General features: G+C 35.9%; 1 protein-coding gene across 1 annotated transcript in view; it reads right to left on the bottom strand.

Annotated features, from left to right (window-relative positions):
• The window catches only part of bop1 (BOP1 ribosomal biogenesis factor), an 87,234-nt gene that overhangs the window by 69,697 nt on the left and 2,576 nt on the right, over positions 1-14,961 (bottom strand). Inside the window, exon 3 of the mRNA XM_039678372.2 lies at positions 6,356-6,511. Within this exon, the coding sequence (XP_039534306.2) occupies positions 6,356-6,511 (156 nt within the window). The remainder of the gene's footprint in view (positions 1-6,355; positions 6,512-14,961) is intronic.

The following is a 14,961-nucleotide window of genomic DNA, read 5'->3' on the forward strand; positions in this document are numbered from 1 at the left end:
GATGGATGGACGGAGTTTATAATCACAGACATGGATGGATAACTTCATGTGCAGACAGTTCATCGCTTTTAGATGTAGTTGATCTTTTTTCAAATCACTACAGCTAAAATATTACCCTCCTTTTTGAGAATGGGGGTTAAAATGCATTATTCAATGCGATTGAATATTGCAAATGCAATATTCAATCTTAAATGGTTGTAATTCAATAATGCTTTGGAATATATACCCAAGTTTGGTCTTGTTTTAAAGAAAACACTCAGATTATTGCTGAAGTGAAAACAAATGAAAGTATGAAAAAGCTATGGAAGTTTAAATTTACAGTAAATCAAATATACTGTACTATATATTTTTTATTTTATATAAAATATATATATATATATATATATATATATATATATATATATATTTATACTACATATATATTTTTTATAAATATATATATATATATATATATATATATGTATATATATATATTTATTTATTTATTGAGATTTAAGATTTTTTGAGGCGCACTCGTCATAAATTCATCAATAACTCTTCCTACGTAATTTGGAACACAAAACAGGGGTAGAATATATATTTAGAAGTCTTAGACCTTTCCAACGATATATAATTTGTCATAATTAGATTAAGATTTATTTGAAATATAGTGAAGTAAAGTTAGGTGTCCTGGTAGCAGCTACAGCTAGAACATAAACATATTAGTCAACCTATTAGTCAGACTCACAGACTAAAAAAATTAAAACATATATAATTAACTGTTTGAGTGTTCATTTTAAAGCTTCAAACTAACAGTCATGTGTCGATACCAAACAAACGAAACCCATCCGGTTCATCCATGATCACAAAACATCACTATACAGGTCAATCTGGATTTCATGATAAATCTCCCATCAAATTACTCACTTTACCGCCTGTTGCAAACTTAAAACACACACACGTTTCTAGGCTACTGTGCGGGTCTCAGTCTTTGAGAGCGGTAGCTGTTGGCCGGCAGGAAGCTGAAGCTGCGGCCGGGAGCCAGATCCCCTTTTCCCCTTAATTCCACAATGTGTCTTCATTCATCTCAAAGAGCACATGGAAAAGCCATTGCGGGGGAAAAGCCCCTTCCTGCCGGCTCGGTCTCGGACAGACGCTGCACTCTCGCGTATTCCCTCTCCACTCGGCTAACAGGAAATAGCCCTTTATTACAAAGGGGGGACATGAGGATGAAAAACAGGGGATTTAGAAGTCTGGAGTTTTATTTGTAGACAACTTGTGTTGAGAGCAGCGAAGGGACGGAGAGGCAACCCAATCTGCCGTCCCCAGACAGGGGGGGCTAATTTAGCGTACGCCAAATGGCCGCGGGACCACCGCCGATCTGTGAGGCGCACGCAGAGATGCCTGACAACACCGCTGAGATCAGGCCCACAAACTCCTTCAAAGAGAGGGATGCCTGAGGGGTAAAAGACAAGACTGACAAGCTAATGAGAGTCACACCTTCTCATCTCCATGTGAGACTACCCAAATGAGGACAAATTATAAGAGACACACTGTGCTAGCAATGCATTCAGTGGGAAATAATGTGTGTTTTATCTAGTCCAGGATTGTAGAATAGTCGGCTAGTCAGTTTTTGGACAACTAGTTGTGGCTATTTCTATTGATCATGAATGTTGACGTGTATTGTTCATCTAGATTTAGCTTTGATGTTCTTAGCTGCAGTGATTGAGTTCCAGAAATAGATTTAAAGGTCAACTTTATAGAGAGGATTTCACCATATGGAAGGTGTGTTGTGTTTTAGTGTGCTAATAGAGTGCCGAAGTTATGTCGTCACGTTGTAGGACAACTCGGAAGATAGCGGCGCTTGGGTTCCTTCGATCGAAAAGCTTTGCATTTTCCCCATAGATAGACTTTTGGAAAATTGCAAAAAATAAGATCTGTGTTCAACAGATTTGTGACCCTTCCACAAGAGTATCTTTACAAGTACACATTTTCAAGCCTATATTAAGTGTAAAAAACACAAGCAGACACAATAAAGTTTAAAAAAAACACAAGCAGGTTATAACTGGTGTGTTTTATGTCATAGATCAAAACATGAAGATATTTAGAGGCTTTGTTCACCTCAGACCTTATCTCAGGCGATTTAGCCAAAACCCATTGAAAAAACCCATAGACTTTAGAGCGAGGGAACCGCGAGTGCTAAAATGCTAACTCGCTTCCGCGTTTGGCCAACAAAGTGACATCATAACTTCGGCACTCTATAGTCCAATGGTATTCGGTACAACTCATCAAAATGAAAAATGATTGGCACATGAGCGCTGCAATATTTCCATTCAAGTTTTTTTTTTAATAGCAATTTTCACAATGATTATAATTTCAAAGCAGCTTTAAGATGACATTCAGCACGACAATAGCTACGCTTACATACAAATTTGTGAATTTAACTTTGGAATATCGCATAAAACGTTTGCAAATAAAGCACAGTTTCCAACCCAAATAGAAATTTCCGGTGAAAGAGGCGCAAAATATCAACTAATATTTGGTGCAACTAGGAGCCACTGTGGCTCTTTTTTCCCACATCCTAATGTTTGAGAATACAACTTATGCGGTAAATGTGCTTTAATCAAAGTATACAAGCATAGGCTTATCTTTGTATCGGATTTAAAAAAAAATAAAAAATCCACCAAACAAGTTTTTTTTTATGTAGATCTTGGCATTTCTATCCATTTCTATTTGCGGAAACATAGCTAGCGATAAATTTACTGATGAAACACACACACACACACACACATATATAGTATATATATATATATATATAAATACTGTTGAAGAAATCATGACAATTTAATATTTATTAATGCTTTTGAATTTTAAGAACTTCAATATTTCGTAATAATTTGGTATGTTACGGTTTGACCGCTTTTGTAAATTTGCAGATTATTGCAAAATCAAAGTTACAGCTAAAGGGTAAAAAAATGGACTAAAATAAATATTGCATGACAATTCATTCAAGGGACACTTTGATTTAAGGTCGTCATTAAACTAAAAGAACTAGAGGAAGCCTCCAAAGACAATGAAAATGTAAAAAAAATTAAGTACTTTTACAATCTGGATGAGATGACAGTGCTCATCGTTTCTGATGCGTTCTGAACGACTACGAAGGGGCATTAAAAAGTCACTCTGACATGGGGTATCGACCCAAGAACAATAACACTTTTGCAAAACATTCCTGGCAGGAAGCAGATTGCCAAGAACAGATTTGGATGGCTGCTGTGTTTAGGTTGTACGGCCTGGCAAATTATCCAGACCGCATCGTGCCAAGGTTCAACGGTTTTCAATGATGCAAGTAAATTAAAGAGCTGAAGAGGAATTCTTTAATGGTCCTCGATGTAAATATGAGACGTTACAGAGCTCCTTAATGCAGAGGTGCATCATGGTCTCCCTTTGAAACAGCCAACAGAGACATTACAGAAATGCGGTAACGTCTTACAGGCGTAAGGGAACGTATCAAATACTGCGGTTCAGACACTTTCAGCCCGAGGAACAGGACACAAATCTTTTTCCTTTACATGAAATATTACACAACTAACCATATTCCCCTCTACGGAACAATGAAGTAATCATGCCTGTGCAAACGTAGCACAAAAAGCCACCGCTATATTTAAACAGAGAATGAGATTCTCCTTTCTGAAATCATTTTTAGTCTACTCGTCATTCAGTATCATGTCACCAGGCAATAGATTTACATTATTGCTTCTTCAACTTTAGACTAAGGTTACACTAAAGTATTACTTTGTCTTATAGCCTGGTCTGGGTGAATACTCGATTCTGATTGGCTGCAAGGTGTCTATTTAAAAGTGATAGAGGACACCTAGTAAAGGAGTTCTGGGGAAACTGACCGCTTTACCGTTCGAAATTAATAAATAAATGCGCTACATAAGCTGTGAGTAACCATAGCAACAGGCAGTCAAAGAATTTGTTTACAATTTATTGTGTATCAAAACAATCAGCTATTTAGATGTTGGTAAAAATGTTTTTATTTTTTTTTACCATTTTACCATTTAGATGTTATACTATGCCTAACTATGGAAGCTTGTTTCCACCACAGAATGAATGAAAAAAATAAGTAAATAATTGTGACTCTCACAATTGCGAGATATAAAGTTGCAATTGCGAGATATATATATATATATATAAAAAAAAATAATCGCATTTGAGAAATAAAGACGCAATTCTGAGAAATAAAGTCGCAATTCTGAGATATAAAGTCGCAATTCTGAGAAATAGTCGCAATTGCGAAAAAAAAAGACAATTCTGAGGAATAAATTCGCAATTCTGAGATATAAAGTCGCAATTCTGAAATATAAAGTCGCAATTCTGAGATATAAAGTCGCAATTCTGAGATATAAAGTCGCAATTCTGAGAAATAGTCGCAATTGCGAGAAAAAGAGAAATTTTTCTCAAAATTCGTTCTCACAATTGCGAGTTTATATCTCGAAATTCTGACTTTATACCACGCAATTCTGAGAAAAAAAGTCGCAAATACCTTTATTTTTTATTATTCGGCGGAAACAAGCTTCCATACCTCACAGAGCGTTTTAATTATAGGTCAAAAAAAAAAGTTAACTTTCTGGCTCGTAGCTTAAATTGAAGTTAGCTAAAGTGAAGGGTTCGACAAGCTGAGTGGACTATAAATATCTCCGGTTGCTAAATAAACCATCAGGCGTAACCAAGGAAACCAAGTTATTGTTAGTAAAAACTTCAGATTTCGATTGTAAAACTAATTGAAATATAAACGTGTTATTTGGGAAGTGACCATGGTATAAGCGGGTTAATGCCCTTCGAGGTGTCTATTGTCTGAAGTTCGGCAGAGGAAACCGGTCACGCCTTGCCATCATCCATTAATACCCGACAATGGACACCTCGTCGGGCATTAACCCTTACGTCAGCTATCATTAACTAGACAATCTAATGTGAGAACACAAAAAAGGCAAACCTTGACATTTTCCCACCATTTCGGTTTCTGGGAAGATATGATGGTATTTCATACAGTGTGTTCACAAAGACTCCAAAAATCCCTTAAGAAGTCAAATTATACAGTACATTTGTTATGCATCCAAATAAAGGTCAAAATAGTTGAAAGTCAAATGGCCATCTGGAAACAAATGATAGGAGGACAGCATGCAAAGGACACATCGCAACAGATGCAGGTGAACCAACAACACCTGGACACAATGCTGATATTCAAGTCGCTGAACTGGAAAATGCAAGTGAATGGAAATAAGAGTTGAGCGCATGGATTGGGGATCCAATAGTCTGAGACCACTAGTGAAACTGCACCAATTTTGCATTATTTTCTATGTAAATATCTTTGTTGATTGCAATTGATGTTATAAGTTGTATAACAATTTGAGTGAAAAGTTGCATTGAAACATGGAATTACAGCAGCACTTGAGCTGACATGAACAAACCCCAGTGATCATGTTCTTCAGTACAATTTGAGAGGATCCAAAGAGCATCTTGTGCTTCAATAGTGGAGAATCTTAAATATTTCTTCTTTAAATTAGGGATGCACCGATATGGACATTTTTACCTTTATATCAGAAAGCCGATAACTGATATATTGGCTGATTAATCTAAATCCAAATTTGTATATAATTTGAGAACCTGATTACAAAAACAAAAGTCTCAGGCACACAATTACAGTATAATGATGTTCTCATTATATTGTGTAGCCAATTTGACAGACTTGTGCTGCACATGTTGCCTTTAAATGCATTTTCCTTTTTAAAAATGATTCCAATTTCAAGCAATTCAAAATCATCATGGCGAACATTGCAGATCTGAAGTGTCTCGACTGAAGGAAATAATTTATCGGCTTTAATATATCGGCCAAATGTTCTTATCGTGCCGCTAACGAAAACATACACGTTAATTTTTATCGGCCGATACAGATATGGGGGCCGATATATTGTGCATCCCAACTTTAAAATATATTTAAATATCAAAAACTGTTTATTTACAAGCAAAGAATAACAAAAAAGTTTCAATACACCCACTTTTCAACTAAAGTGTTTCCATGGTAACCATAGTTCCCACAAAAATTATATTATTACTAATTTACATCCATACAAATGGATATGAGATCTCTGGCAAACAGTGAAATCATTCAGGTTATTGGTTTCATTTTAAGTTTAAATGGCTGTAATGGCCAATATCACAGTAGCAATGCATCAAATACATTTAGCACGTCACATTTTTATAGGGCAGTGTTTTCTTTAGATGACTGCAGGCCACAGAAAGCTACGGAAAAATAGCTTTCAAACCCAATGAGACCGAGTTTAGATGATTGTTCTTGTCCTGGGCAGATTCTTACCTCCTCATCGGACGTGTCGTGCTCGTACTCGTCCACCTGTGAGGAAACCTTGAGGCCGCCGTCTCTGTCGGACACACTCTCTGCTCCACCCTCCTTCCCAGACGCTTTCTTCTTCTTCTTCTTCTTCTCCTTTTCCTTTGAATTTTGGCCAGAACTCTGTAGAAAAAATGAAAAAACATTAGTTGTAACCAAAACCTCAGCTTATGTACTCAAATACGAACAATTGTTTTCTATAAACAGGACTACAAATTAAAAAAAAAAGTATAAATGTTTTAAATGTTTATAAAACTAGAAGTATATCAAATAAAAAAATAAAAAAAAGAGAATTCCATATAATCTATTTATTAGCAATTTCTAAATCTAATGATCAAGATCAAAATCATTACTTATTACTTACTTATTATATCGTCCAGCCCTAAAACTTTATAGTTTTTTTTTTGGTCAGTGTTTATTAAAAAACATCCAATAATGCAGAATATGCAATGATAAATATTTAATGGATGACTTGTTAATACTGTATATGAAGAGTTCAGATGCAAAAGCCTCTAAATGCCATTTGAAATGTTCTTCTTTAATGATGATTTTTATCAAACTTGTATATTTAAGTTCAGTAATTTCACTTAAATAACAATTAATAGGTAATTATCATTGCCATTTAAGTGAAATTACTGAACTTAAATATACAAGCTTGATAAAAATGATCATTCTAGAAGAAAATTTCAAATGGCATTTAGAGGCTTTTGCATCTGAACTCTTCATATATATATATACAAAATATATAGGTATGGTTTTACACCTAAATTCAGCATATTGACCCAAAATGATTCTGCAAATCCAGCTTTCGCTGACTGGAGTCCAGTCGTTTCTGTGAATTGCAGCAATTTCTATAGCAAAAAGAAAACTGTAAAAATATACCAATCTACAGTCAATCGCAAAGCTCTTTCCCACTTTATACGCGTTGTGTTTGTTTTTCGCAGCATTTACGCTGAAAACATATACAGCCGCTCAGTCTTTTTGCCACTCACTGTGAGGAACGGCCGATGGTGACGTCACGCGCATAGTAATTATAAACTGTGCATTATTACATGCAGCTTACCCAAAATCAAACATTACTCAGTATTATTATTACTCAGTATGTAAATGTATAATTACCCTAATACGGACATTATAAAAAAAAAATGCAACCAAAAATACAGTATGTGAAAAAGCACTAGTTATTGTCAAAGCAATTGTATGCGACTAATATGTGCAGCGCATTGTGCTCATGTGCAAAAAACGTTTTTAAAACACTCATTTCATGCTGTTCAGTACAGCATTGTCCAAAGACCCTCTTTTTTACGGCAGCTCCATGTTTCAGATATGCAGTTTATTTCATTGCGCGCACAATGAAAGCTTTCCTGTGGGTGATTTACACGTGCGCCGTTGACGAGCAGTCGCCAGAACCTCACATCCTGGACATCGGGATGAAAGCGGGTTATTTACCACGGCCCATCAGTCACCAGAAGGCCAAACGGACTGAACGTCTCCTAACAGGGTCGAGAGGAAGAGCAGCTTTGAGCCGCCGCGTCTCCCACGAGCCCGGGACGGGGCAGGTGAGCAACCTGTGCTGATTTACGGCTCCTCAACGTCCCGCTATCTCTTGGACTGCAGAGCTAAGTGAAACACTTCCTCCCTGAAGCCCAGTTAAATCCACATCAAGACGCCCGAGCCCTGCGTTCCTGAATGCCTCGCGCAGCCCGGGGGACGGCCCATTTTTCCGCTAGCCCTGAAGATCTAAAAACAAGCTGAAACACAGTTTAGGAGAGGAAGAGTTGGGGGAACGACACCGGTGGTTCTGAGTCGTTAAACCGCAGGCCAAATCAGGACGTGACCTGTTGGGATAAGCAGCCGTATCGAATATTCATAACCAATTCAACATTATGGACTTGAGTCATGTTTAGCTTGTTTATTCTACCTTGCATTGAGTTTAAAAGCATTAAAACAGATGTTTTCTCCGATTTTAACAAATGCCACTGAAGTCTGTTCATGAATCAATTCAAACTAATTCAACCTGAACCACCAGAAGGCATACATTTGAATGTTTTAGTAAGAATTAGTGCTGGATAATGGATTAATCGATTCTCATTTGATATCGATTCTTAAATCTCAAGAATCGATTAGTCATCCTGTTTCATTTGAATGAATGGGACATTGTATCGTGGCTGTGCGCATCCAAAAAAAAAAAAAAAAATATTCGCAATAATCTTTGTCCTTTGTAACTATTGATATGAAACAAAGTCTCAATTTTCAAATTACGTCCATTTTCTTTCGAAATTCAAAACCATAAATAACGTTTTGGCACAGCTCAAGAGAAGCAGCAGCGCTGATCTCTCTTCTGGGTTAATAATAGCAGTTACAGCGCCAAATAAACATGAATGAAAATCTGAAAGTGTGTTAAAGATAGAGTACAACTTAACGAAATCTGTGTCATGTCACATTGATTCGCTCAATCAGCGTTTCAACCGTGGAAAGACGTCAGTTAAACAGCTTGTAATCAATGTATCGTCATATTTACCTCAGAAAACCCTCATAAACTCGTTAGTCAGCTAGAAAAAAAAACTCTAAATATATACACCATATTACATATGCATTACAATCTTAATGTTCTTCAATATTTAATGCATATTTGAATAAATCTGGCAAGTTTTTATGACGGCCACCATTTAAATGTTTATATGTCATATAATCTTCTTATTATAAAAATAAATAAAAGTGTAATTTAAGTGTTTGTATAGCTACAAAACAGTTCATTATTACCTTCATAATAGGCTAATAAAGTCTAGTAGGCTACAACCAGACTCCCATAGTTTACAGCATTTAAGAGATTTGATTCCCTTGAGAATAATGGCCATTTATTGTAACTGATATCCAAAATAATCGATATTGATTTGAATCGTAATCAAAATCGAATCGAATTGTGAAATTTGTCTCAATACCCAGCCCTAGTAAGAATACTGTATATGCTTGTAAAAATTGTCCGTTTATGACTATGCTTTGTTATATTGATGTATACGATTCAATCTTATTCTTTCCTGTTAAATTAAAATTAAAAAGTCTTCTTTTCAGGCCCTTTCAGAACAACCACAGGGAGAGATGAAGCTGAAAACGATGGAAATATAATATTATTTAGCAATACATCACCCAGGTGCATTTAGTCAAACATGCAGAGGGACACTCCACACGTGAAATGAACACACTCGCTTGTTACCGCAAGAGTCCGGTAATAAAAGGAGGATGTGTGGGCAGAGAGATCAGCTTTTGACAGATGATGTTGGAGAGGCCAGAACTGAAGAGCTCACGGTGTGGATTCAGATTAAACACAAGCTCTTCAGGACGTCTGGCGGCGTGTGGCCGAACGCCAGAACAACCACAAACCCATGTGTGCTGAAGATGATGCGGACCAAAGCATGACGACGAGAGATTGGGTCTCGAATATTAAAACAACAAAAAACCTTACACACACACACACTCTCTCTCTCTCTGACACACACACACTCTCTCTCACACACACACAATTACATTATATATTGAAAGAAGTGAATAATTTTTCAGCTATCTTATTTATTTATATATATATATATATATATATTTATTTTTTTTAAATAAAATATCAAAAAGATAAACAACACAGATTTATTTTTTACAGCCATATTTGATCATATTTACCAAGGGGGCAAATAATTCTGACCAGCGCGTATATAATAGTTTACAACGGTTGTGCTAAAGCAATATATATATAAATCTACACACACAATAATCGCATCCAAAATAAAAGTTTGTGTTTACATAATATGTGGGTGCACTGGGTAATTATTTTGTGTGTATATATATATATATATATATATAAAGAGTTCAGATGCAAAAGCCTCTAAATGCCATTTGAAATTTTCTTCTTTAATGATGATTTTTATCAAACTTGTATATTTAAGTTCAGTGATTTCACTTAAATGGCAATGATTATTACCTATTAATTGTTATTTAAGTGAAATTACTGAACTTAAATATACAATTTTGATAAAAATCATCATTAAAGATGAAAATTTCAAATGGCATTTAGAGGCTTTTGCATCTGAACTCTTCATATATATATATATATATATATATAATACACACACACAAGTATGTATATTTAAGAAAAAAAATATTTAGATATAAAATATTTATATATAATATAAATTTTATATAAATCTATATACAGTGTATATACATGAAAATATTTATTAAATATTTACAAGCATGCGTGTGAATTTATATATATATATATATATATATATATATATAAAATAATTATACACAGTGCACCCACATATATTATGTAAACACAAACTTATATTTTGGATGCGATTAATCGTTTGACAGCCCTAATATATATATATATATATATATATATATATAACTGGATACTACATTATTTGTGCATTATTACAAGTATTACAATATATTGCTTAAGCATTGTATTATTCCAATGAATGCATGAATCAAACAAAGAAACGAACACACTGACAGGCTTTCGGAGCACATCTCGCATCCGTTTCAAACCTGCACACACACATTCATTCGTTTGCACAATAATAACGTGTTTTTAATGTCTGTTGGCGGGCTGTCCCGTGTTCCGCTGCGAAGGCCTCGAGTCGCTCGTTATTTCTTTCGCTTCCTCTGAACTGTGGTTGAGTTATTGAGTGAGTGAGTTACGGACGGAACAATCCGACGCCACTCACGCTGATACTTAATTAGGACCGTGGCTACTCAATTAAACGCGTCCCGTCTGACCCGTCACGTGTGTCAGCGATGGAAGCGGACCAGCCGTGTCTGCAACGCGTGCTGTGTGTGGGCGTGCGTTAGAGAAGAAGCCAGTTTGAGGGTAAGATGAGCCCCTCTGGTGTTTTCCTCATCTCCCACCCCCTCACGCAAGCGCTGCTGGATCAGACACACGGCTGCAGGAAACCTCGCAGGAATCGTAACGTCTCCGGCAGCCGCATTAACTTCGGCCTGGTGTGCATCAGTCAGAGTCGTGATCCTCGACAAAAGAGCGCAGGGAAAAACACAAGCCGGGGGAGCGGATTAAGAAGTTGAGACGGGAACAATACGTCCCGCGGCCTCAGAGATTTCAATGCTCTCGTCAGACACATCCGCTGGCGCGCAACACTTTGGCCCTGGAGCTCACACTGTAGGTGCTGCTGATCCTGACCAATGAGACCTGGCCATGAGACCAGTCAACAACAATGGCTGTTAACCATGAACACTCATCGCCTTTACAGATGCATCAAGTCTGGTCAATGCACAATGTTTGTAAATATGTTTAGAATGGTGGATAAGACACATGCCTTTGGTGTGAGAGACCCGGGTTCGAATCCACTGAATGTGTCCCTGAGCAAGACACTTAACCCCTAGACGCTCCACTTTGGATAAAAGCGTCAGCTAAATGAATAAATGTAAATATAAGGTTCAGTGTAACTATTATCCCAAAGGGGCAATTTAACAAATAGTGGTCAACTGATATATCAGCCGATATTTGGCATTTTTTAAATATCGGCCGATAGGTTTTTTTGATTGGCTGATGTGTTGGAAGCAGGACTTTTATTTTGTAAGTTATAAGTTCTAATATGCTGATTTGGTGCTCAATCAACATTTATTTTATTATTAATGTTAAGTACAGTTGTGCTGCATAATATTTTTGAGGAAAGTGTTTTTTTCCAGGATTCTCTGATTAATAGAAAGTCAAAAGAACAGAATTTATTATAAATTGAATAATTATTAATTTCAAAAATGTCTTTACTGTCTTGATCAATTTAATGTGCCTTTGCTGAATTAAAGTTTTTTTTTTTGTAATCTTACGTACCCCAAACTTTTTTTTTGGCAGTGTATCATGACCATAAAAAAGCAGCTAAAACTGTTTTCAACATTGATGATAATAAGAAAATATCTTAAGAGTGATTTCTGAAGGATCATGACACTGAAGATTGAAAAATTCAGCTTTGCATCACAGAAATAAATTATATTTTAAAATATATTACAACAGAAACCAGTTAATTGAAACTGTAATAATATTTCACAGTAATGCTGTTTTTACTGTATTTTTTATCAAATAAATGCAGCCTTGGTGAGATTAAGAGACTACTTTCAAAAACATCAATGTTTCCAAACTTTTGAGCAGTAGTGTATAATATATAACACTGATATTGACATCTGATCCAAGTTTTGCATTGGTCAGTGTGTGATGTGGCAGTCGGCTGATAAATCGCGGACACACGTAATACTGTAGTAAACCGATATACTAAAAAAATAAAAATAAAAAAAATTACTGAATTTAAAATAACAACAGTAACACACTAACACCCACGAACACCACTTAACATTTACACAATGGATCCTCTTTATACAAAATTAATCGTGTGCTTCTAATACAACGGCTGAGGGGGTGAAGGCACATTTGAAACGTTCTCTCTCCTGACTGCAATAAATCTCCCCCCAAAACAAACATCTAAGGCCGAACACACTGTCGACGAGGTTGCTGGTAGATTTGTAACTGACATTGCTTTTTTTAACTTTGTACATCCTGAGCTTTGTAACCGTGACAAAACATGATCTAGAACACATGTCGATGCACACAAGCAATGTTTCAATATTTTGAGACGCAAATTTCACAAAACGTATTAATAAAGCATAACATGAAACTGGATTTCTGTAGGGAAGTGATGTCATCATTGTAGACCTGCTGAGGTGATTGACATCTGTTGTGTTGAGTGCAGCATTTTCACTGCTATGGATAAATATGGACTTTCTTCTGTGCCATACACCTGCCATTTACCAAGATCACATGTTTCTCTGTCCATGACTCCAACTCAACTCATCAACTCACACAGAAGGACACCTCGACAATCTACTTCCTCCTCACAGACGTCCACTAAAGCAGAAGCAGAGCTGGCATTCACACTACCAGTGACACAGCATTAGGGGGCGCTAGAGAGTGAGGATCATGTCTTCCCCTCACTGAACTGAAGCATACAGTACAGCAGCCCAAAAATATTTGGACAATTAAAAATGTTTCAATGTCACCGCATTATTTAATAAAGCATCAAATCAAGCGTCAGTATCTGAGCTCAAAAGCAGCATCGCTTTTCTCAGAGTTGTGCAATACATTTCTTCATTTTCACAACACTATGTTTGATCAAATCCAAAAAAGACATTTTATTAAAAAAATATCTTTTTAGAACTGTCTTCTGTGTTGATGCTTGACTGAATCCTGTTAATACTCTAAATGAAAACAGGTAAATAAAATAACTAATTACCTAAATAATTCAACCTCTATATGCTTAATATATGCCTCTATAACTATTTCTATTTTTTATCCCTCATTCTCTAGCCTGTAGTCCAGTAAATGGACAATTTTTCAAAATAGTTAAAAATAAATAAATAAAATACTATTTTGTTCCCTCAGTTTTGGAAAACCAGGATAGTGGATTTAAAGTGTATGAATTTCATGACGTGGAAAAGTCTTGGAAAATGTTATAATTATGGATATGATATTTTTTTAAAATATTTTATAAGATAGAAATGGCTATTTGTGCATAAAAATCATTTAAATCACATAAAACTGGAAATATGCAAAAGCAATAGTTCACATTTTCAATCTACATTTTAATTTTAATTCAACTACTTTGCTGTAATAACAGCTGCTTTTCAGAAGCAAAAGATAACAGCTAGAACTATCTTGGATTACGTTGAAGGACGACAAAGAAGGCCTTGACGTCAAAAAAATGGAGACGCAAAGTTCTAGACGATGTTTAAAACGTTTTATTTTTAGCACTTCTCGTGTTCATGCCTCCATATAATTAATTGCTTTTTAAATATTTAGGTAAAAGCGTCTGCTAAATGAATAAATGCAAATATTAGCGTGTTTACGCAAGCTGCTTTGATATCGCGTTACACAATGCAATGACATGCACACATTTGTCTGACTGAAGTGTCCAAATATTCTTTGGAGTCACTGTACTATATTCCAAAACACTGTCTGGAAATGTGACACTCCATATGACAGAAAGTCAGCTGAATGCAATAGATTTGGCAATAACAAACACAGTTTTAATGGAAATCCCATCTGTATACGAGCTGCAAACGTAGTAAAGCACAGACTTTCATGCACACCACGTCTGATCATGCAACTAACGCCTACAGTCTCCATAATATTCCCTCAGTCTGTTTTCTGCACTGACCTCTTTAACGTTTTTGGGAAACGATTTAATGTAAATCTGACAGAGTCTGGTTTCTAGAAGTCCATAACTTACAGATAAACTGTATTTAAAGCAACAGTTCACCCAAAAATGAAAATTATCTGGTAGCACTTTATTTTAGAGTCCTGTTCCACATGTACTTCATAGTTTTTACAATAACTGGGCAATATCTAGGTACTAACCCTGAACCTAAGCCTAAACCTAACTCGAACCCATGCAGTTATTTTATTACCCAGTCCTTTCTTATGGAAGTATTTGGCATTTTCATTTTTTGGGAAACTATTCCTTTAAAACAGGTAACAAGTGTGTGTGTGTGTGTGTGTGTGTGTGTGTATA

The sequence above is a fragment of the Pimephales promelas genome, chromosome 18 (genome assembly GCF_988280905.1).
Source record: "Pimephales promelas chromosome 18, fPimPro1.hap1.1, whole genome shotgun sequence".
NCBI classification, from domain to species: domain Eukaryota; kingdom Metazoa; phylum Chordata; class Actinopteri; order Cypriniformes; family Leuciscidae; genus Pimephales; species Pimephales promelas.